The 24,500-nt window shown below is 32.2% G+C and overlaps 2 protein-coding genes across 2 annotated transcripts; both read left to right on the plus strand.

Moving 5' to 3' along the window:
- Positions 1-2,067: 2,067 nt before the first annotated feature.
- LOC108320025 (uncharacterized) lies at positions 2,068-2,865 on the plus strand. Its single transcript, XM_017551368.2, has one exon. It carries the CDS (start codon positions 2,068-2,070, stop codon positions 2,863-2,865), a length of 798 nt encoding a protein of 265 aa, XP_017406857.2.
- Positions 2,866-20,480: 17,615 nt separating this feature from the next.
- Positions 20,481-24,218, plus strand: LOC108320016 (eukaryotic translation initiation factor 6-2). The gene is made up of 8 exons (XM_017551358.2): positions 20,481-20,631; positions 21,440-21,494; positions 21,654-21,750; positions 21,892-21,977; positions 22,162-22,206; positions 22,845-22,975; positions 23,560-23,670; positions 23,752-24,218. The coding sequence occupies exons 2-8, from the start codon at positions 21,485-21,487 to the stop codon at positions 24,007-24,009; spliced, it is 738 nt and encodes a 245-aa protein (XP_017406847.1). The 5' UTR covers positions 20,481-20,631; positions 21,440-21,484; the 3' UTR covers positions 24,010-24,218.
- Positions 24,219-24,500: the final 282 nt, after the last annotated feature.

Consider the following 24,500-nt stretch of genomic DNA (forward strand, 5'->3'; position numbering starts at 1 on the left):
ACAACAGTTAAATTCTGACTAATAAGGATAAAATAATGATATTGGTTAATGATTTATCTCATGTTTAATTTAAGTTTTTTCCTTTGTTTATGTTTCCTTTATTATTATTTTTCCTGTTTTCTCATGTTTGTGTTTGAATTTTGAAAAGTTTGTCTGATTTCATTTTTGAATAAAATAACAGGTCAACTTAGGATCTTCACTTGTTATATCTCTTAATAATAAAAAGTATTTTAAACTACTCGAAATAGAACGTTTTTCTTACATTAGGATTTGATCAAATATCATCACGTCATTAACTTTGATCGTGATATAGTGAATGTTTTCTAATTAATGGATAATGTAACTTTACATTCCTAAATATGTAATTAATTGAATTAGAAGCGAAGCTAAAATTCGATTGTAAAAAAAAAAAGATAAAATTGAAGATTAATAGTGACAATATGAATAAATTTTTAAAAATACATGAATTAATTTTAATATATTAAAAAGTTAATTCCAATTTTATTTATGTACTTGAAGTTCTTAAAAAAAAATATTTCACTCTACATCTTTTTTTGGGACCATCTTTTATAATTTGAATTTTATTGTTTTCAAGAATATTTGGTGGGCTATTTACTTCTTAAAATACTCATTTATTTGTTAACTTGAATACTAAATTAATGTTGACTATTCAGTTTCAAGTTTTAGTTGCCATCTAAGAAAAGAAAAAAAAACTTTGGTTAAAGAGAATGCTTTGTTGATAAAATAAAGAGACATTATTACTAAAAGTTATGTGTAATATGTGTCGTTATTGTTATTACTATTCTGGTTTATTTGCAAACTGTTATATTATTATATAGAATTATCTCTGGATTTCATTGTAGCACATATTAAATGATCATTATATTACATTGTATCTGAAAGTCTATGTCCAATAATTATTATATAAGTTTTGTTATGGGAATAGAAAAACAAAAAAATCATAAAAACTAAAAAAAACCATATTTTTTATGATGCTTGTATTCATAATCGTCATATAAATTAATATTTTTTACGACGAATATAGTTTTAACCATCACAAAAAGGGACATTTTTATAACGAGTATAGTTTCAATCATCCTGTGTCATTTTCTATGCCGTTTAAATTTACATTCGACGTAAAAAATATTTTTTTATAGTGAACATGATACATTTTAATTTTACAATTAACATAAAAAGTGAAATTTATATTATGGTTTCAAAATTGTCATAAAAAATGTATTTATAATTGTTTCATAACCTTTATAGAAAATCTATTTTAACTATTATAAAAAGCATTCGTTGTATCATTGAGAAATATACTTTTTGCATAAATTATTTTAAGCGTTTAATTTGAACTGTACACCTAAAATAAATCTCATCAATATAGTAAATGGTAGAATTTTAATTAATCTAAAAAGTGACACATTGAACCTTGATGGACAAAAAATTGTTGTTATATGTTTTATATATATATATATATATATATATATATATATATATATATATATATATATATATATATAATTGATGCAAATTGACGCTATTTGCATGATTTTGTCACAATTTATGTGTAAAGTTAAAAAATATATAGTATTTTGACTTCTTATAAACACCTAAATAAAATTCCTTAATGATAGAATAGGCATGTTAAGAAAGTATTCCCATTATCTTAAAATCTTTATAAGTATCATTAATGTCTTTCTTTTAGTGTTCATTAATGTGTCAATTATATTATCAGAATATTTTTTTCACATACATTGCATTTATACAATTTTTAACACATAACTTAGATTGATATTGAATTTCAAAGTGTTGTAAATAAACCAAAACTATGTCGTTTTAGATATATACTTTTCTGTACTTTGCCTATATAAGGCAGTATTTCCTTAATGAGAATTAACTCATTCTCTCATATTCTTGTGCTCTCTCCCTCTTTCATTCTCTGAGTGCTTTTACACCTTTCTCTGATTCTGTAAATACATCCTCTGAACTATCAGTGGTATCAAGAGCAACAGGTTCCGATCACCTGGTGTTGTTTCGTTGACTAAAGCAAGGTTCTGAAAGACAATGGCAGGAATGGTACAAGGCACCTTACCGGTGTTTGATGGTAAGCTTTACGATGATTGGTGTGTAAAGATGGATGCCATCTTGGGTTATCAAGAGGTAGATGAAGTTGTCAAGAAAGGTCTTAAAGAACCTACAAAAGGAGATTCAGAGGAAGTGAAGAAGATTTATAAAGAAAACAAGAAACTTGATTGCAAAGCCCGCATGCTGATACATCAATGCGTCTCTCCGGCAATTTTCCAAAAGATTTCGAAGGCAGCCACAGCTAAGGAAGCGTGGGACATACTGAAAGAAGGATATGGAAATTCCGGGAAAATAAAGAAAGTCAGGTTACAGTCACTAAAAAGACAATATGAGCTTCTTAGTATGGAAGAGCAAGAAACGATTGAGGATTATATCGGGAGAATTCAGATTGTGGTAAATGCAATGCGGGGTTGTGAAAAGATTGTGAAGGATAAGAAGATCGTGCATAAAATTTTGAGAACGTTAACGTCTCAGTATGATCACATTGTTGTGGCCATTGAAGAGAGTAAAGACCTGGAGACATTGAAAATTGAAGAACTGCAAAACTTACTTACGGCTTATGAACAACGGTTGATTGAAAGAAAAACAGTAGAAAAGAGCACTGTACAGAACACGAATCAAGCTTTGCAGGCTAGAAGTGGACAGAACTTCAAGAACCGTGGAAGAGGCAGGGGAAGATCTCGCGGTGGCCGAAGTGGAGGTAGAGTGAATACCTTCTCTGAACAGTCCAAGGATGAAAATTCTAACGATCAAAAGGAAGGAGACGGTAGAGGATGAGGAAGAAAATTCAGAGGACGAGGAAGAAAGAGTTACGATAAGCGAAATGTACAGTGCTTCACATGCAACAAATTCGGGCATTACTCCTCGGAGTGCTGGCATAACGAATCAGCCTCCAAGAAACACTAGAGTGATGAAGCTGCGAATTTGGCACAAGATACTGGTGATTCGGAGTCAGAACATGTTGTATTGATGTGCGCCTCAGATCAAATTAAAGAAAGGAAAGTGCACAACAGAGAAGTGCAAGACATGTGTCATTGCGAGATAAAATACGTGTTGCAATCTGAAATAACGCAACATGCAAAAGAATGCTTGAATTACTCCGAACACGTGTTGCAACCATCAGAGAAGGAGAGTCGTGCAACGAAGAGCATAGATGATGAACGTGTAATGATGTCCAGCACTCACAGTCACACCGAGTTCGATACGTGTTGGTATTTAGACACTGGGTGCTCCAACCACATGACCGGAAGAAAGGAGTGGATGGTAAATCTTGATCTGAAGAAGAAAAGTAATGTGAGATTCGCTGACGACAGCACCGTGATGGCTGAAGGAGTCGGTAGAGTTCTGATCAGTTGCAAGAATGGCGAAATGGCATACATGGACGACGTTCTGTACGTCCCGACGATGAAAAGCAATCTGTTGAGTCTCGATCAACTCCTGGAGAAAGGATACACCATGCAGATGCACCAGAATGTGATAGATGTGTTTGATAAGAAGAAGCGTCTGGTCATTAGAGCTCCTAAAGCAAAGAACAGGACTTTCAGAATAAACCTAAATGCAGCTGTGATTCAATGCTTGTCATCACTGAACGTTGAAGAGGAAAATTGGCTTTGGCATTACAGGTTTGGACACTTAAACTTCAAAAGTCTAGGCAGGTTGGGCGATAAAAATTTGGTGAAAGGTATTCCTACAATCACTGCAACACGCAAGATTTGTGAAGGCTGTGTTGTTGGGAAGCAAACCCGAAAGGAGTTTCAGAAATCAATGATTAAGAGAGCCAAGCAACCTCTGGAAGTCGTCTACTCTGATGTCTGTGGACCTCTTGATGTGCAAACAGTGGGAGGTAATAAATATTTCCTACTCTTTGTTGATGAATATACTAGGAAAATGTGGCTTTATTTGCTTAAAGAAAAGAAGGAAGTATACTCACACTTTCTTCATTTATGTGCCATGGTTGAGAGGGAAAAAGCATTGCAGATCAAAATTTTTAGAACAGACGGTGGTGGTGAATTCAATTCTAGTGAGCTAAACAAATTTTGTCTAGAAAAGGGAATCGTTCATGAGGTCATAGCCTCTTACACACCCCAACACAATGGTATTGCTGAGAGAAGAAACAGGACTCTACTGGACATGACAAGGTGCATGATTAAAGGGAAGAGCTTGCCTAGAAATCTATGGGGAGAAGCGGTGTCCACTGCAGTCTACTTACTAAATAGAAGCCCGACTAAAGCCTTGTCCGATTGCACTCCGGAAGAGGCTTGGACAGGAAAGAAACCACATGTGCACCATCTGAAGATTTTTGGTTCGGTGTGTTACAGGCATGTTCCAGCAGAAAGAAGAACCAAGCTCGATGATAGAAGTGAAACACTCATTTTTGTAGGCTATCACACTACAGGTGCGTACAGGTTGTATAATCCAGAAAAAAGGCAAATTGTTATAAGTAGAGATGTAATTGTAGATGAAGCTGCAACTTTCAAATGGATTGAAGAAGAGACTGGTTTTAAACCAAATTCTGGTGTTGTTGTTACTGACTGGCCAGAAGAGAAGAGATCTGATGAGATTGAACAGGCAGTCAACAACAGAGAAGTTAATCTCAAACGATCAAAAAGAACCCGATTCCCTTCTTCAAGGCTTGCAGATCATGAGACTTTCACAGACAATGAAGTTGCAGATTCAGGTGATATTGTTCATTATGCGTTGCTTGCTGATGCTGAGACACTTACGTGGGAACAAGCTATCACGATGCAAAAGTGGAAGGAGGCCATGCTGGATGAGTTGAGATCTATAGAGAAGAATAAAACCTGGGAGCTGATGGAACTACCACAGGACAAGAGAGCTATTGAAGTCAAGTGGGTGTTTAAAACAAAGTATAAACCAGACGGAAGCATAGCCAAGTTGAAAGCAAGGCTGGTGGCAAAGGGGTTCTTGCAGAAACCTGGAATCGATTTCACTGAAGTTTATGCACCAGTTGCACGCTTGGAAATGGTAAGATTGATTGTGGCTATAGCAAATTTGAGAGATTGGAAGATCCATCAAATGGATGTAAAATCTGCCTTCTTGAACGGTCCACTTGATGAGGAAGTCTATATAAAGCAACCACCTGGCTTCGTGAGAAAAAATGAAGAGCAGAAGGTATATCGTTTACATAAAGCGCTGTATGGTCTCAGACAAGCACCTCGGGCCTGGAATAATCATATAAATGCACTGCTGATAAGGATGGGATTTCAGAAGTGCCCTGTGGAATTTGGAATGTATGTCAAATCAGTTGGATAGCAAGACACATTGTTGATATGCTTGTACGTAGATGATATCCTTATAACAGGAGGCTCCGAAGAAGAAATTGCAAAATTTAAAGGTAGTATGAAAGAAGAATATGATATGACTAATCTTGGACACTTGACTTACTTTCTCGGACTGGAGTTTGTGCACAGTAAAGATGGAGTTCTAATTCATCAAAGAAGGTACATCAATGATATTTTGAATAGGTTTAACATGTTGAGCTGCAACAGCACTGAAGTACCAATTATGGCTAATCTAAAGCTGTCAAGTTTGGAAGAAGAAAGTAAGGTTGACGCAACCCTTTACAAACAGATAGTAGGGTCACTAAGATTTGTGTGTAATAGCAGACCAGACATAAGCTTTGCAGTTGGCTTGGTAAGCAGATTTATGAGTGATCCAAGACATACTCATCTCACCACTGCTAAACACATTCTCCGGTATTTGAAAGCCACAGCAGATTTCGGTTTGTTCTTTCAAAAGGAATTCAGCAGCAGAGACAGAGTATTGGAGGTATGGAGCGACTCGGACTGGTGTGGCGATCAGGTAGAAAGGAAAAGCACACATGGTTACCTATTCAAGTATGGGGGAGCAACAATTTCATGGTGTTCTAGAAAACAGAAGGTAGTAGCACTCTCTTCCTGCGAAGCAGAGTACATAGCAGCATCCGAAGCAGCGTGTCAAAGTGTTTGGCTTGAAGCCATTCTAGAAGAGTTGAAGGTCGAATACAGGAAACCAGTGCAGCTCCTTGTAGATAACAAGTCAGCTATTAGTCTTTCAAGAAACCCAGTATCACACGGCAGAAGCAAACACATAGAAACGAAATTTCATTACCTAAGAGAATGTGTCAACCAAGGGAAGTTGGAGTTGGTGTTCTGTCCTACTGAAGAGCAAGCTGCGGACATCTTTACCAAAGCTTTGAGACGAGGAAGATTTGAAAAACTAAGAAATTTGATTGGCATTAGAAGCTTTAATAGTTTGGTTTAAGGGGAAGTGTTGTAAATAAACCAAAACTATGTCGTTTTAGATATATACTTTTCTGTACTTTGCCTATATAAGGCAGTATTTCCTTAATGAGAATTAACTCATTCTCTCATATTCTTGTGCTCTCTCCCTCTTTCATTCTCTGAGTGCTTTTACACCTTTATCTGATTCTGTAAATACATCCTCTGAACTATCACAAAGTATATATATATTTCATGTTTCTTAAAACAAGTTCTTATGTGTTTTTCCATTATCATATTAATGCAGTAAATTAAGCTTAAACAATTTAATCATAAGATAAATTTTCCTTAAGCGAATTTATTACCATCGTCAAATCAACATATTTTAGTTTTCATATATAAAATATCTAAATAATTCTTGATTTTGATCATAATAAATCATAATTAGTTTTGATAAGAAAAATACTTGAAATCATTTACGAAACCTTGTATAATTTATAAAGAAAAAATGGATGATGCATTGATGGTAAGTAAATAAATATAAAATTAAAAATGTTCTCATTGTCTCATTTATTGCATAAGTACATGCTGTTAGCTTTTTTTTAAGTCTCCTGTGAAAATTATTTAAAACCTATCGTAACCATGAGATGTATCATCTCAAAAATATCATATCACATCAAATTTTTTTCTAACCAGTGTGATATAATATGCACTTAACACATTAATTATACTTTTAAATAATGCATTATAGGAGTCCATTAATTATAAAAATATTTTCACTCACATTTTTCGACTAATAAATATACAGAAATAAAAAGAAATGTCTTTATCGAATTTTTAACAAACACAAAAGATACACTTACAAATAAAAACACGTACACATACTTCATATATTTTAATAGTGAATCTCTTTATTTATTATATGTAAAATTAATTTAGTAATAGAAAGTTTTAAAATATATGTGTCCTCATATAATTGTTTCTTATAGTTGGCGATGTCTTCTTATCATTTATGTCATCTTTCTATGATTTCAGAAAAAAAATATAAATGTAAGGAAACATGGTCCATGTTTTTTATATGTGGCCATTGAATAAATGGGGCCAACTATTCTATCGTTTGATGATATTTGTCCGATATTCACCAAGTTGAAAAATATGCTATATTATTTTATTTATCCAAAATCATAAATATTTGTTATATTTTTTTAATTTTAATTTTAATTTATCTTTAAAATATATATAAAATAAAATTGTATTATAATATGAAAATACCTTCCGAAATCATCTATCAGAAATTAAAAAAGATATTTTCAGATTATAAATGTTTTGAAAAATAATTTTAGGTTCGAAAATGTTTTCCAGAACACTTGTTTTCTTAATTTTTTATATATTTCAGATTAAATGTTTGGAAACATAAAATTTTTCCAAAATGTAAGTACTTTGGGAAGTCGTTTTTTCAAATATGAAAATATCCTTCAAAACATTTATTTTTGGAATTTTTTTATTCTAAAATGACTATTCCAGAAAATATTTTCTAGATCTAAAAATATCTTCCACAACATTCAATTCAAAAAATATTAAAAAAAAACTTAATTTTTTTTATTGTACATTTAATAAGAGATAATTTGGAGAATACAAGTTTTACTAAATTGCATGAAATGAAAACAAAGCATGAAAAAGAAAACAGGAAGGTGCAGGAAGAAGCATCAGCAGAACCAACCAAAACAAACCTACACCTCAAATTTTAGCAAGCCCACAACCACTTTGCCACCCTTATTAATAACCAACAACACTAATCCCTTTATCTTTTTAACTTGTGTAGAAAATATTTTTTTATTCTTTATTTCAGAAGTCTTTGGAAAGATTTGTTTCAACATATGAATTTTTCATCGTTAATAATTTTTGGTTTATAATTTTTTTATTTATACAAAAGTAAAAAATTATGGTTTTATTGAGACATTTTTTACTCAAGTGAAATTAAATTTGGTTTTCTTATAATATTTTAGTCTCCAGCTTTGGAAAAAAAAAGTCATTTAAGAAAAAAAAGTCATTAAACAACTATTGATCTCATTTCGTAACACTTTTTTTTCATAGTAATTTCTAGCCATTAAAAAAATTAAATTATGTTTTGGACCTAGAGTTAAGAACTTTCACATAACACATCTTCACGCTTTACTTCGTTCGTTTAGGTAATCCTATGTGTCTTACTTCAAATCTTTCTTTGTTTGGACTCTTGACCGTCCGACACTTTGACGCTTAAGTTAATGATTGATTTGATCAGAGTCAGAGCAAACTCTTAAATTTGCAATAAATGAATCCACATACCTTCTTACACTTCTATTTATAGGTTTCAAGATGAGTCTCAGATTAATGAAACTTTAATCATGATCCAATCCTTCCTAAGTAATGGTTATCTATAATATCGACTTAAATAGATATTTGAAGATGATTAGTTGTCAGGGTATGTCTACTCGACCTCCTCTCCTTTTGAGTTATTCAGTTGATAGGTCACTTATCTGACTTGCTGTTTGTTGTCTTCTTGACCGGTCGAGTCTTCTAAGTAGTTTCACCCGATCGGTTGTCAGATGATTGTCTAGTTATATGATATAAATCATAAATTTAAAATTTCTGATAGTATTTGACTTGCTAAAAAAATCACGTTGATAATATTAACTTTTGTAAATAATTTAGAGATTTACTAATTAATTCAAATTAATTCAATTTTTTAAATTATATTACTGTGTAGCGTTTTGAAAGTTTAAGAAATCAGGCCAAAGACAGGTATTGTCAATATAGGTATTTGATAACAGTAGAAAAAAAATGGACATTATTAAAAACTATTTTTTAATATTTTATTTAATTTTTCCTAAACCATTTTAAATTTCAAAATATAAATATAGTTTTATTAGTGTTAAATAGATATAAGATAAAAAATTGAGCGTACATATATCATCACTGCAGTCAAAATGTGGTTGTCTTATATATTTATCAATTGTTTTATAAAATTAATTTATCTTTTATCCATTTTTTTTTCAAATTATCCGCTCTGATTAATTTCTTAATTTTTTAAAAGAGCTTTTGGCTATCAGTTTGGTTAAGGCGAAAAATGATAACATTGAATTGATTTAAAATTAAGAAATCAACTTGAGCTCTTTAAAATTGAAGATAAATGAAAAATTTAAATAAATAAAAATCATTTAAAAAAAATTACCTTTTGGAGGGTGGTTGATAGAATGACAGTTGAAAAATTCAGTTACACCCAAACCATGGTTCACAATTTGGTCACGTGTTTTTCTGTGAGTAGTTGAAACCCATGGTTTCAAATTTCTAGAGGAAAGTGAAATACAAACACAAAATAAGAATATATGAAAAATATAATAAATATAATGGATATAAGAAGAAAGTGAAAAATATAATAAATATAATGGATATAAGAAGAAAGTGAAAAATATAATAAATATAATAAACATAGTAATATGTAAACATAATATATTACTCAAAATACGTAAGAAATAATCTCGAAATGTTTGGATTAGAAATATGGAAATATTTGAAGTAATAGTTATCAATAAAAGGTGAATTTCATTAAAAAGGATTGGAGCTAGCAGAATTTACTTTGAGGGTAGAAGAGTGGGAATGGAGGTATGAAGATGAACACGAAAGGGGAGTGCAGGAAGAAAAAATTGGAACTGCAGGAAGATGCTTGCAGCCATGAAGGGGTGAGAAGAATGAAAAAAGGTGCAGATTCTTTTAACAGTTTTCTCTTTCTTCAATCAAAATTTATTTGTGTTGTTTCTCTTTCAGATTTTATTTTCTCCTCTCTTCATTTGCTATTTTTTTTATTAGATTCTTTTATGAACTTATTTTATTTTTTTATGATGTAAAAAACTAAAACTTAATAAATCATTTAAAAAACAAAATTAAAAAAATATATAATTTGAAAGACTTAAGCCTATGTTCGGTTGAAGGTGAAACACTATTTATAAAGAAAAGAAAGCGATGATTTGTGAAGCAGGAGTTGTTCGTTTGCGTTGATTTGTGCTGATTTGTGAGAGAAGAAAAGCGATGATTTGCGACACGAGACTCTCTTTTTCATCTTGCTATCACGAGGAGATTTGCGCTGATTTGCTCACAAATGACATATGTGTCCTTTGTACATTATTATCTGCCCACGTCTCTCTTCCTCGTCCTGGAGCTGCCAAATCTGTCGCCGCGATGTTGGTGTTTCTTGCTGCAACTTTTGCCAACAAATTGACCTCCCGGAGCTTAGCTGCCATCTCGCCATCATCTACTGGAGTCACCACAGCAGTCTCGTCAAGCTCCTCTCGGTGCCTCTGTCTCCAGCAACATCGTCTTTCTCGTTTCCGAATTTTTCCCTGACGCCAGCCTCGCCCACTGTCTCCTTAACCGCCGGAACTCTAGCTACACCGATCTCGTCACGTGGACCTCTAGGATGCAGATCGCCTCCGACGTCGCTCATGGCCTCGATTACATCCACAATTTCTCCGATTCGAGATCCGTTCTGATTTCGTTCATAATCACATCAAGAGTTCCAGAATTGTTATGACGGTGGATAATTTGTGCGCAAAAATATGCCAGTCGCAGCTTGTATTCGGTTATGAGCGTGAGTCCAGTGCATATGGAAGATGAAGAATACCTTGTATTCGGTTATGGTTTCTCTTGTATTCGGTTCCTGGGTGCGTTATTCGGTTCCAGCAAGGCTTCACCGCTTCCTCCATGTGTTGATGTCTTTCCATGGTTGATGATGTGTGTTGTGAGATGCAGAGGTCCATCCGGCAGTGATGCAGCAGCCTGAGAGTGCATCCAGCGATTGGAGTGGAAGGACTTGGTTGTACTGGAGACAGAATCGTCGTTTCCATGGTGGACCTTCACTTGCGGCAGGGAGGCGGGAGGAGCACCACCTGTTAGGCTTGGAAAGAAGAGTGATGGGTGACCTTGAGAAATTGGAGGAGAAAAGAATGAAAGGAAGAGAGAGGTAACTAATGAGTGGTATGTAAGTGTAGATGGCAGAGAGAAGATATGAAGTGTTGTGATGATAGAAGAAGAAGTGGGTTTCATTGTTACTAGAGTAAAGAGAAAAGTTAGTTCAAGTAAATGAGATGCGGGATAGGCAATGTGAATGTATCCAGATTAAAGTGAGAAGGCTTTGTTGAGTAAAATGAGGGTTTGGTTGAGTTGAATGAAGAAAATAGGAGAAAGGGGTAGTGTGAGTACACTGTAAGAGTATAAGTTGGGTGGTGTTTAGTTGAGTGAATAAAAGAAGAAATTAAACCAAAAAGATAAATTGTTTCTGTACAAAAAAAACTTCATCCAGAGAAAGAAAGAGATAAAAAGAAAGAGATAAAAAGAAATAGAGAAAATTCCTAGTTAAAAATACTCAATATGACAAAATAAATAATTGATGAATTCATTTTACTTCAAAATTATTCAATCTCACTTCCATAACAAATAAATTCATTTTACTAAATTATAATTTTTTTACTTTTTAAAAATTAATTTTAATCATTATTTTTAACTTTTTATTCTTTATAAATATTTTTACAATTAAATATAGCATTAATAATTATCATTTTATATTACTTTAATAACTAGGAGTATTTTGGTAATCTTTAATTTTTACTAATTAAACAAAATTTTTAAAACTATCTCATCAATCCAATCTTACACTAATTCTCACAAACTTTACTTCAAAATCCACTCTCAATTACCCAAAAATCCACTAAAAAAACAACAAAAATATTACCCTCAAATCCACTCAAATTCATTCAAATCATCTCCCCCAAATCACCTCAAAAAAACAAAGCCTTAATAAATCATTAAATTTTCATAAATATTAAATTAAAAATTTTAAAAAGTCATGTTTAAGCCTTTATAATTGATTCAAAAGCCTTTAAAATTTAATAAATATTGAATTAAAAATTTGGAAAGCCAAGTCAATAATTTTTGTATAAAAGATTCAAAAACGAATACTATCAAATCAATTAAAAAAATTATAACTTCAAAAACTTAATAAATCATTAAAATTTAATAAATATTGAAATAAAAATTTTGAAAGTCATGAATAATTTTAAAAAGATTCACTCATCCATTATTATTATAAATATTTCACAATGTATATAAAACTACAATTCAGAATCCACTCATGATTTCATTATTATTATCATACAATACATATATAAAACTACATTTGTTATAAGAATTGTATAAAAAAAATGTTTAAGAAAACTGTCGGATGTTGAGATCCGAATTTAACAAAACCATACATCGGATATTGACATCCGAGATTGAGTTTTTCAGAGTACAAAATGTCAAAATCCAATTTTATTTTCATTGGATATTATCGAAATTTGATTATAGAATTATATTTGATAAAATTTTCACTCTATTTTATTTAATCATTTATACTTTTATCAAATGTAATGTAAAAAAGCAGGTAAAAAAAATATGCAAACATTAATAAAGCACATAATATAAAAACAAGCGCAAACATATACATATCGAATTTTCATATCCGATTCTTCGTATTAATCGGATATTACCAATTATATAGAAAATCATATATAATAAAAACGTTATCATGAATAATATAGGAAAGCAGTCAAAAGTAATTAAGGATTACAGTTATCCTCAAAGTAACTTCAGAAATTAAAATTCAACTCCAAAAAGATCTAAACTGTAAACTTAAAGGGAAACAATATTTCAAAATACAGACAATAATCGATAACATCCTAAGGAGACTAGGGAGTAACATTGTCCTCAACTTCCAAGGCCGTCTCCAAAAGAACCTCTTCGCCATCTGCTCCCACCCAAGTGGATGATCATCGCAAAAGAAACATACACAAGCAACACAAACAAGCAAGAGTGAGCTAGATATAAAAAGCATGTTATTCAACCTCACACGACATGCAAAAGTCACTCAAAACATGATAAAATGACATCACAAGACTTGTTACTTTATAAACCGACTCGTCCGGACTATAATGATTGCCGAGCTATGGCGGGTTATGCACTCGTGGTGGCCTCTACTGCTTTGCAAAGCCATTGCCAATGGGTTCCACCCTACCACACTCACGAGGTTAGTCTATTCCACGCCCTGGAGCATACTGAAAGCCTCCAAGAATAGGACCTCCTGCTACTACTCACCACATGATTCAATTCTCTCTACTTGAGAATGATTGATCATTGTAGTTTCAGGAAAACCCCCAAGACTGAGCTATCATGCAATCATTCTACACATACTTGAATCTCAACAAGAGAATTCACTGTGGATCACAACATGAGGCACCACCATGTAACCCCCTGTGAGGTCCATGAAATTACGTCCATCAAACATACCTTGAAAATCACATACTTTCACTTTTACATTGCATACAATCATAGATATAATACTAATTATACTTCAAAAGACCACAAATAACTTAATAAGTCATCAAAAATCACATGAAACCATTCCATGTACATTAACAGACAATAACAGTCCAAGAAGACCCACTAAACAACACAAAACCCCTTAAAATCATACTTAGACCAGGAAAATAACTTTGAAACTATCACCAACAGTTTCGGAAAGGCCCAAAACCCCTAAAACGACCTAAAGAACGTCCTAAAATGATATCCGGAACCCCGAAAACCACCAAAAACTGTCCTGGATGATTTTCTAACGACAATAATCGATTATCATATGTGATAATCGATTATTTGCGAGAGCTTTGAAGAGGATACAACTCTATGACTAAAATAATCGATTATCAAGTGAGATAATCGATTATTCTTATCAGTTTTTGACAGCAACGTGATTTTTCTGGTTTTGGTGCATCTTAGACATATCCAAATGAACAAATTAAAATCTGTAACACTAATATTGATATGAAACATGTTTATATATGAAAGTAAAGTATTGCATTGGTCATTTGGATAGGAATTAGATGTACTAAACCAACTCAATTTCTACTCCAAAACATCTAACTCAATAACTAAAGGACCCCAAACCCAATTCTAACACATTGTACCTATTCTGACCAATTTGGTGACTCAAACAAGTCACAATCCACTTGCTAAGACTGCCCCAATAGCCCAATTATACCCAGAATCCCTAACTCTTAAATTCACTACCTCACTTCCTCCAAAAGGACCTAAAACACTACCGAATCACCAAGTTTTCTACCTAGCTATACTTACAACAGATTTCACACTCCAAATCACTTCTAACATGATCCAATACAGTAGTTAAGTTCATCAAACTCACTATAAAGAAATCAATCACAGTTCCATCAATTACACCATTCAATTCAAACCATCCTATATACTTCAAATCCAAAGTACCGTACAAAACCATACAACAGTCCAAAATTCAACATGCATTCATTTACAAAGCATATTCAAGAAATAATTCAAAGAAAAATAATTAGCTCCCCTTACCTTGAAGTTGAGCAGTATAGCCGACTAGAGTGCCCTAACCGTGCCTTCACAGAGAGAACCCAAATAGTGCCCTACAACCACCTAAATGGTGATGAACACAGCTCTTAGAGCTAGAATAGGCAGAGAATAAAAAAGGAGCACCACTAGTTGCATGCAACCAGTAAAGTTGCATGCCCTAGGTTCAAGAAGAGTGGAGAAATTGACTTACCCATCCAAATAGAAATCTAATCGGATAGAAGGGAAGCTTTCAACTCCGTGAGCGAAAGAACACCACCTAGTTGAAAATGCAACGGTTCAAATGAGTGCAAGGGTAGAGAGAAGGCAGAGCAAGAATGAGGAAGCTGAGTTTAGAGAGAGAAAAATGAGCTCAGAGTTGGAATGAAGAAACCCCTTCTAAAGTCATGGTGCCTTTGGCCCTTTGGGTCTGGCTGCCTCACAAAATAAGGCCCAATAGCCCATATAGTTTCCAGGGCCTTACAACATCCGATTCTTCGTCAATTGGATATTGACATTCGATCTTTCATTAATAGGATATTGATATTCGATCACTTCATTCTCGATTTTTCATATCCAAGTATATATTTTTATAGTTTTATTTTTCTTAAAATATTTATATTAAATCTAAAAAATTTATAAAAGTTATTTTTTAATAATTATCTCATTAAATTATAAATTCATAAAAATTAATACATAAATTTAAATATAATTATAAACTAATAAAATAATTAAATAAGTAATATAATTGATATGGAGCAGGGGGGGAGGGGTGTTGGGGAAATGAGGTGTAGGGTTGAAAGTGCATGTTTGGGTGAAATGGGGTGTTTCTGAACAAACAAAAAGTCAACAAATAATCATCTCATTAATGAAAGATATTTTAAGAAATTGGAGGTGCTGGATGAAAAGCTTGGACGTGCAGGATGAAACACCCATGAAAAAAAAAATGATTTGGTTGGCCCATTGAGCCTTACGAATCCAACTAATTAGCATGATATATTAAAGAGCGTTAGCTCCCTCCATCACCACATTTCCTGCACTTTCTCAAATTCTTTTATTTCCAAAACTATCCTTAGGTTAAAGGTTAAAACTTTTTTACTTTTACCATGAATTTTTAATTTAATTTCCAAACTCTAATTTTATCTCATTCATATTCCCTAAACTCAGCAGTTGCACCTCTCCCTCATGTCAACTCAATCTTCTTCTACCTACTTGTATCCACCTCAGATATGGATTTTCATCATTCAAATTTAAAAGATTAATTAACTAAAATTCAATAATAATTATTAGGTATAATCGAATACATGATAATTTTATGTACTTCATCATCAAAAGATAATTAAAAATTCATATTTAACGTAGATACAAGTAGGTAGAAGAAGATTAAGTTGATATGGGATGGAGGTGCAGCTGCAACATTAAGAGAATATGAATAAGGTAAAATTAGGATTTGGAAAATAAATTAAAAAATTGTGGTAAAAGTAAAATTTTTTTTAACCTTTTACCTAATGATAATTTTGAGAATTTGAAGAGGTGAAACATGTGGTGGTGGTGAAAAGAGCAACAATTGTATTAAATTTCACAATATATATTTATATATCATAAACGAATATTATGACCTTTTAATTCTTACATCAAAGATATCCTTAACTGAAGCTAATTGCATGAGCTTCTTATCATTATGAAACTTATTTTAATATGGGTATTACAAACACGAGTTCTTTAAAATTGAAAAAAAGTTATTTATATAAGAAATTATTTTCCATATTTGAGACTTACGTTAAAATATTGATTATCGATAACAACTTATACAAAATCTTTTCATCAGATATGTTCTAACTAAAAAAGTATATCTCAAAATAAAAAATTATAGAAAATATTTTCATTTTTGTTTAAATTTAAAATAATTATGATAAAATGTAACGAAATCACTATTCAATGAAGATAATACAGGATAAAATCTTGTCAGTCTATGTTTAATTACTCGAGTATCTATCTCTTCTAATTTTGGTTACTTTTTACTGAACAAGTCGTGTTTTTTCATCAATAAATAACATCTTTTCATATCTTACTTACATTTTAATTTATATTAACTTTAAATAACCACTTCCCAATTTAAAATGATTTCACCAATTCAATTATTATTTAATTCATTTAAAAGAATCACCAACATTTTATTTCAACCTAATTTATATAAAACTCACTAGTTTCATATAATTTTATCAATTCTAATTTTCTCATTTTAAATAATAATTTACATTTCATAATAATGACAATACCAACAACAATAACTCACGTTTCATTTTATCACAATTTACACTTATTATATTTTATTTTAAATTATTTTTATAATCAAAAGTAAAATGATATTTGTAACATTCTAGTTTAGTAGAATAAAACTATCAAAATAAAACATTATATAGACCTTAACTTATCACAAACTACCAATGAAGATCTTACTCTTTGAGAACAAAACTTTATCTATGTTGTTGCTTCATTCTTAACCTCACATTGAACGATTGGAAAGACATCCTCCCTAAGCTCACACCATTTAAGGTGATCATCGCAAAAGAGAAAACACAAACAAACAAACAAACAAAGACAAAAGCAAATGTAAGCTAGTGATACAAAACATTTTCATAATACATCAAAAACATATTAAACATTCTACTTAATGATACATATCTCACACCAAATCAACCAAATACTTTATGCATAACAACCCTTTGACTTGACTATCCAGAATAGTATGAATATCGAGCTATGACAGTTCGTGCACTTGTTGTGGTGAAACAGTTGACCCACCCCCAAGCTACCACACAAGGTTAGTTCGTTATCACTTGCCTTAAGCCAAGGTAAAGCCCCTAGACTAAGATCTCATGTTATTCTCACGACATGCATCATCCTTCTCTACTTGAGAATGTGTGACCATTAGAATGTCAAGATGAACTTCAAGACTGAGCTTCTCATATTCATACTCACAATACTTGAAACCACCACTAAGAAGTTCCTCCTTTGAACTCTCTTCCATACCTTTGAAACCATTGAGATTAATTCACATTCACATTCACATAGTACATCAATATATGAGACTACTAATCATACATTAAAGAAATAGAAACCCCCATACAAGTCATCGAAATCACACAATAACACAAATTCTTCACGACATCTTGATACTCACATTTAGGTAAGTAAAACAACTTTGAAATCCTCATCAACAGCTTCGGAAGGTTCCAAAACCCCCAAAACGACCTAAAGAACGTAAAAAATTGATATCCATAACCTTGAAAACTCCCAAAAACTGTTGTAGTGTCGTCTAGTGGCGCCCATGAGCTAGCGCTCAGCGCTGACACCACTGAAAACGGGCGCTCAACGCCCAGTTTGGATGCTCAAGCGCTATCAATAGATACCAAACTCAATTTTCTCACTTTAAACACTTTACCCCAACTTCTAAAGGCATCTAGGACCCTCCAGACCTTAAGAAATCTCTGAAAACATTATTGTAACTTAAAATGATCAATTAAAATTCCATTTCACTTTTATAAGCTACCAAAACTCAATTCTACACTTTCTAACCTCCATACCAGTTTACAACCTGCATAAAAAAGTCTAAATGCATTTGTTAACACACTTAAATACCTCAGTTTCATCCCAACTCTCTTACTTTCCATTTCCAACCCTTAAAACCTCTAAAATTGACTAAAAACTCAACTTATGAAGCCAGGAACACTTCCATAACAAATTTTACTGGTTTTAGCTCCTAAACAAGTCCTAATTGGTATAATAATAGACATCTAACCTTCCAAAACAATTTATACTCAATACTAAAAAATTTCACTACTCAAAACCCCATTTTTACACCAAAAACACTTGAAAACTTAAACTACAAACCCTTCATTTGCTACATAAGGGTTTTCAACCATCTAGCCCTCCAAACAAGTCTCAATTTACCTCATGACAATACCAAATCAGTTACCACAACACTTTCATACCTATTTCTCAATTTCACTAACTAAAACCCCCTCCTTTTAAGTTTGAAATCTAAGTGACTTAACCAATACTTTCAACAACCATTTGAATTCAGTTTTAAACAATGAAACATCATTATCATACACAATTATATCTTTATCCAACATCACCATTTCATCACACCAATTGTACACAACACCATATTATCAAAACATCAATTTAACATACATAACATTTTCCCAATCACACCAATTTCACTGAAAGGTCTATAAATCATATAAATACCAAATTTATATTACAAGCACATTTAAGACAAGGTCTGGCTTCGCTTACCTCACAAGAAACAATCCGACTCAAAGAACGCTCCGCCGATTACTTGAACCGCAAGGAATACCTAGATAAACCTATGAAACACCAAATTGAAAATAGACAGAGTCTTTAGAACTCTAGATGAACCAAGAACGAGTAGGAGAGACATGATTACACATGCAATAGTACCAGATTCTTCTAAAGCAAATTTGAAACGGAAGGGGAAAAGGAGTCAAAACTTACTTGCTCTATGTCAGAAATTGATTAGCTAGAAATGTAGACCTCGTCGATGTGATCGATTAGACACTTCCTGATCGTCAAAGAGATGACTCAGGAGTCAGACCTCTTAGAAAGAAGACAGAGAACTCTAGAAAAGTGGTTTCTAAAGATGATAAGTTTTAAAATAATGAAATTATTTTATAACAACTATTTACAACTAAATCATTTAATATTAAAATAATCGTGTCTCACTGTTTTTAAACTATTATGACTTTTAAAATGTCATTTTTTGGATTTTATAGTAATATTATAGTTTCAACAATTAAAACTTTTTTTAAATATAATTATTAAACTTATCCCACTTATTTTATTTTATTTTATCTTTCATTAATTCAAAAGAACTCATTTCCACTTATTTTTTTTCTCAAATTTTCAAATCTGGTTTTAAAAACAAACACACCTTTTATTAGTGAAAGATTTCTCCAACATATCTAAAAAAGTTTACAAACGGTTAAGCTATTAGTAATACTGATTATTTGCTAATAAAACAAATCCTGTTATTACTCAATAATTGTTATTCTTGATCATTTTGTTTTAAGGAACTAATCCTCTGCCACAAACATGTTATCTTAATGCTATAGGTGTTAAAATAGACCATTCAATGCATAGATTCTAAACAAATTGTGATTTTTAAATTTAGTTTATTTTTACAGTAAGTTAACGGATTTTATTAACAATTTTTAAAATTCAAATAATTATATATATATATATATATATATATATATATTTATTTATTTATGCGTGTGCTTATTATTGTTGTTGTCACTTAAAAAAAGCTTCATCAGAAGCATTTGACCTTGATGTCTCCCAACTTGAGATTTACCCTTTTATCAAATTTTCATCTTTCATCAAACAATTTAAAAGCAGGTTTTAAGTTCTTTTAATTAAAAAAAAGAGTTGATTGAAGGTTGTTAGGTTGTTTTATCTTTATAAAGATAAAAAAATATCAATATTTTAACTAATTGTATTGTATTACAAATATTTATGTTTTTTTTTGTATAAATACATGTTTTATTTTATTTTAGCTTTATAGAATAAATGTTTATCCTGAACTAATAACGAGATTTAGTTGTTTAAAATCACTTCATATCTTAATCTAAATTTTGATTGTTCTATTAATTTAGAACATAATTAAATTAAATTTATAATATAAATAAATAAATAAATAAACGTGGAGGCCACGGTATATACCACTACAAAAACAGGATACCCTAATTTCTCTCCCTGACTCTCTTGCCTTGTTTTCAGCTCCGGCAACTTCTCTTCCGACGCCGCCGCTATCTTCGCTTTTATCTTTGCCGTGACCTTCCATTCCTAAGCGCTGCACTAGGTATTTTTCTCTTCATGTCCGCACATCCAAATAACTCTCCCTTCATAATATTCCCAAATTAGGTTATGGATGATTTGGGAATTGGGGGTTCCCTCTTTTTTCAAAATTGATTATCTTTATTTGATTGGGTTGCTGAGATGAAATTATCACGAAGATTTCAGATGCAAAATACAATAATCCTTTTTCATATTTTAATTGACAATAATGGACTAAACTAAGTGCATGTCTGACAGTTTACTTTTTCTGGAAAAGTATTTTTCAGAACTTTTATTTCTTTGAAGGATTTTTTATCTTTAGAAGATTCAAAATGAAGGAGTGCAAACTAACTGTATTTCTTTTTACACGGATATAAATGTATCACTTTCACATGAGTTTTTGAATGTTAAATATTAATAATGTAGCAATCTTCATATTGTGTTCTACCGCGTTTGATCATGTCTACAAATGATCTTAGCAGTAGAAAGTACACAGTTTTTACGTGGCATTAAAATGAAGGAGTGTCTAGTGGAGAAGTCACTCATTTTCTGTTTATTTTTCTTCCTTTTTATTCAATTTTGGTGAGCATCAGTTGTAGTAAGTTGTTTGAGCAACGCTGACCCCTTCTAACCATTTTTTCATAAAAATTTCCATCTAATATCCAAATTCCAATACCTTAATGTAAAGTCTAATAAGGTGAGGACCTGCGTCCACAGATTGTGAGCTGTGCGGGTTACGTCTTTTAGACGAGGTGTTTATTTGTTTAAGTTTATTTTCGTATGAAACAAGGAACCTTTATTTTGTTTTTCTGATTTGAATTCTGGTGCTGTAGATCATCAATTTGATTACTTGGGTCAGATTTCTGTCATTCTCAATCATGGCAACTAGTAAGTGAAACATATATGTCTCCGAATCTGTTTAATTGGTACCTTTACCAAGTTGACTCATTTGTGTTTTTATTGTGTCTATTATTTTATGGTATTCTTTGGTGGAAATCTTTTTTACTTTTTAAATTAATATATCTGATGACTATGGATTTCCTGCAGGACTTCAGTTTGAAAATAATTGTGAAGTTGGAGTCTTCTCTAAACTTACCAATGCCTACTGTTTGGTTGCCATTGGAGGTTCTGAAAGCTTCTACAGGTTTTCATTCATCATGGACTATTGAAAACATTGCTTAGTGTGTGTATATGTGTGTGTGTACACACACACACACACACACATATATATGTTGGTTTCAATTTGTTATGATAGTATCAGAGATTAATATGTTGCTTGATACAGTGTATTTGAAGCTGAGTTAGCTGATGTTATCCCTGTGGTCAAGACATCAATTGGGGGTACTCGGATTATTGGTCGTCTTTGTGCCGGTAATGTTTTTCTTATCCTCATTTGTTCTATTGGTTTGTCAAGTAGTTATAGTCCATTGAGATGGATCCATCCTATAAACAGATATTTTTCTTTTCTAATTAACAAAAAACGGCACTTATTTCTTCTTTCTAGTTATTGTCTCTTTATTGGACATAATTAATTTTCCTTGAAATTGGTTTGCAGGAAACAAGAATGGGCTTCTCTTGCCCCATACCACCACAGATCAAGGTAATTCCTATTTCTGTTATATTTTCTTTGATTCTTTGTGCTTTATGATGCAGCTTTAATGTCATGTGCTTTGGCCTGTTATGCTTTGGAACTCCCTGTCTTCCCAAACGGAAATTCACCCTATTGACTCTGAATGAAATATGTCAAAAGGTTACTCAATATCTGATTGATGATTCTGGGGGCTGTTAGCACATTGGATGAATAATCGCTGATTTTGATAATTTGTTTTACTACTATTGCTTCTGTATATCTGTAATTGAAAGGATCTTGACAAATTTACTAGTTTAAGTACCGAATGATTGACTTGGTGTTTTGGATTGGTCTGTGATTGTGCAATTAGCTGATTTCTTAAAGATTCTGAATTCTGTTCATTTGTTTGTTTGTATCTCCATCTTTATCAACACTCTAGTCTCTATGCCTTTAATTATTTTTGTTCCCATTTTTCACTGGGTTTTTGACAGTATTATATATCTTTGTTTGTACAAATTTTGTATGTTGAGACCCGAAGATAGGATTTCTGGATTGACATTACATTTTTTTAAGTAATTTACCTTTTTTTTTGGCAGTATATAATTCCGCTCTAGTAATGATATACTGACTTATGGTATTTGATTTATTTGTCTCTGTTAATTCTGTAGAACTTCAGCATTTGAGAAACAGTCTACCTGATCAAGTTGTTGTTCAACGTATTGACGAAAGGCTATCTGCTCTGGGGAATTGTATAGCATGTAATGACCATGTGGCCCTCACACACACTGATCTTGACAGGGTATTGTTGCCTTATTGTTGACCAATTTTTTTTTTCTGTAGGTGTTTATTCATATTTAGAATTAGAAATTGATTTTGAGAGACTTATGTTTTCATGTGAAGCACGGAGGTGAAATACGTTGTACTAATTATTATATGTTGCTATCTCTGAATCTGAGCCCCTTAAATTTTGACAACTCGATATTTAGCATGTATCAAAGCGTAGGGATTTTATCACCTAATGCTGGTTTTTGTTGATAAAACAAATCCCTTTATATCGAGTCTTGTTTGTCTGCCAAACATGTTGATAAAACCTAATGCTGATTTTTGTTGATAAAACAAATCCCTTTATAACTTAAGATGTTATTCTGGCTAATTCTCTACCCAATCAAGTCTTGTTTGTCTGCCAAACATGTTCTCTTATTGCTATGCATATGAAGTAATTTCCCATTCAGGTGTCAATATTAAAATACTGATCTTTTTGTTTATATTAATCCGTTTTTTTTCTTCAAACCCTGTTACTCCATCATCGTTATTTGCATCTATCTGTGATTTTATATATAGATCTTGGCTAGCTCGAGTATTCAACATTAAGTTTTTGTTCAGGAGACTGAAGAGATGATTGCAGATGTTCTTGGAGTAGAAGTTTTTAGGCAGACCATAGCAGGCAACATTCTTGTTGGTAGTTACTGTGCCTTCTCCAACAGGGGTGGTTTGGTGAGTAAAATATATTATCTATTAAAAATTCATAATTTAGACATCTATATACCCTGTCTTTTGACCATACACTCGATGCAGGTTCACCCTCATACTTCCATAGAAGACCTGGATGAGCTTTCTACACTTCTTCAGGTTCCTTTGGTGGCTGGGACCGTTAACCGCGGCAGTGAAGTAATAGCAGCTGGAATGACAGTTAATGATTGGACAGCATTTTGTGGTTCAGACACCACTGCAACAGAGCTATCTGTAATTGAGAGTGTTTTCAAGCTGAGAGAAGCTCAGCCTAGTGCCATTGTGGACGAGATGAGGAAATCCCTCGTTGATACCTATGTCTGAACTGTCTTAGTAATGATGTTATGTTTTGTGCAACAAGATATTGCACTGCTGATTGTTAAGATATAAGTTTTGGCGATAGTTTCCTTTTGTATTGTGGACATATATGTTCCCATCTGGTTGTACTTTTCATTAACTCTGATATCATGGAATATCTGGTGATCTTAGTGATACACGGATCAAATGCATGTATGGTGTTTGTTATTGCGTAATCCCCTCGTGTTGGCGGTTTAAATAACTCAAGGCAATCATATTCTACGTTATTTTATAACAAGTCTATGCACTAAACTCTGAACAAAGCAACTTTTTGGCTGATTAAAATTGTGCAGAACATAATCTGGTTTTAATATTTTGGCAACTATGAATTGGTTATTGGAGCTCCAACACCGTCAGGGCTATTGAAAATTACAATTATATATGTAAATGAAAATAATCCATGGTTGGGAAATTTGAGCTGTTTTTAAAACACTATTTTTGGTCATTTATTGAGAATT

Source organism: Vigna angularis, chromosome 8, assembly GCF_016808095.1.
Source record: "Vigna angularis cultivar LongXiaoDou No.4 chromosome 8, ASM1680809v1, whole genome shotgun sequence".
NCBI lineage: Eukaryota > Viridiplantae > Streptophyta > Magnoliopsida > Fabales > Fabaceae > Vigna > Vigna angularis.

Coding starts and splice junctions, on each gene's coding strand:
- LOC108320025 (XM_017551368.2), top strand. CDS start 2,068: ATGGCAGGAATGGTACAAGGCACCTTACCGGTGTTTGATGGTAAGCTT.
- LOC108320016 (XM_017551358.2), top strand. Junction 21,978..22,161: donor TATTGGTCGTCTTTGTGCCG/GTAATGTTTTTC, acceptor ATTGGTTTGCAG/GAAACAAGAATGGGCTTCTC. Junction 22,207..22,844: donor CCATACCACCACAGATCAAG/GTAATTCCTATT, acceptor TTAATTCTGTAG/AACTTCAGCATTTGAGAAAC.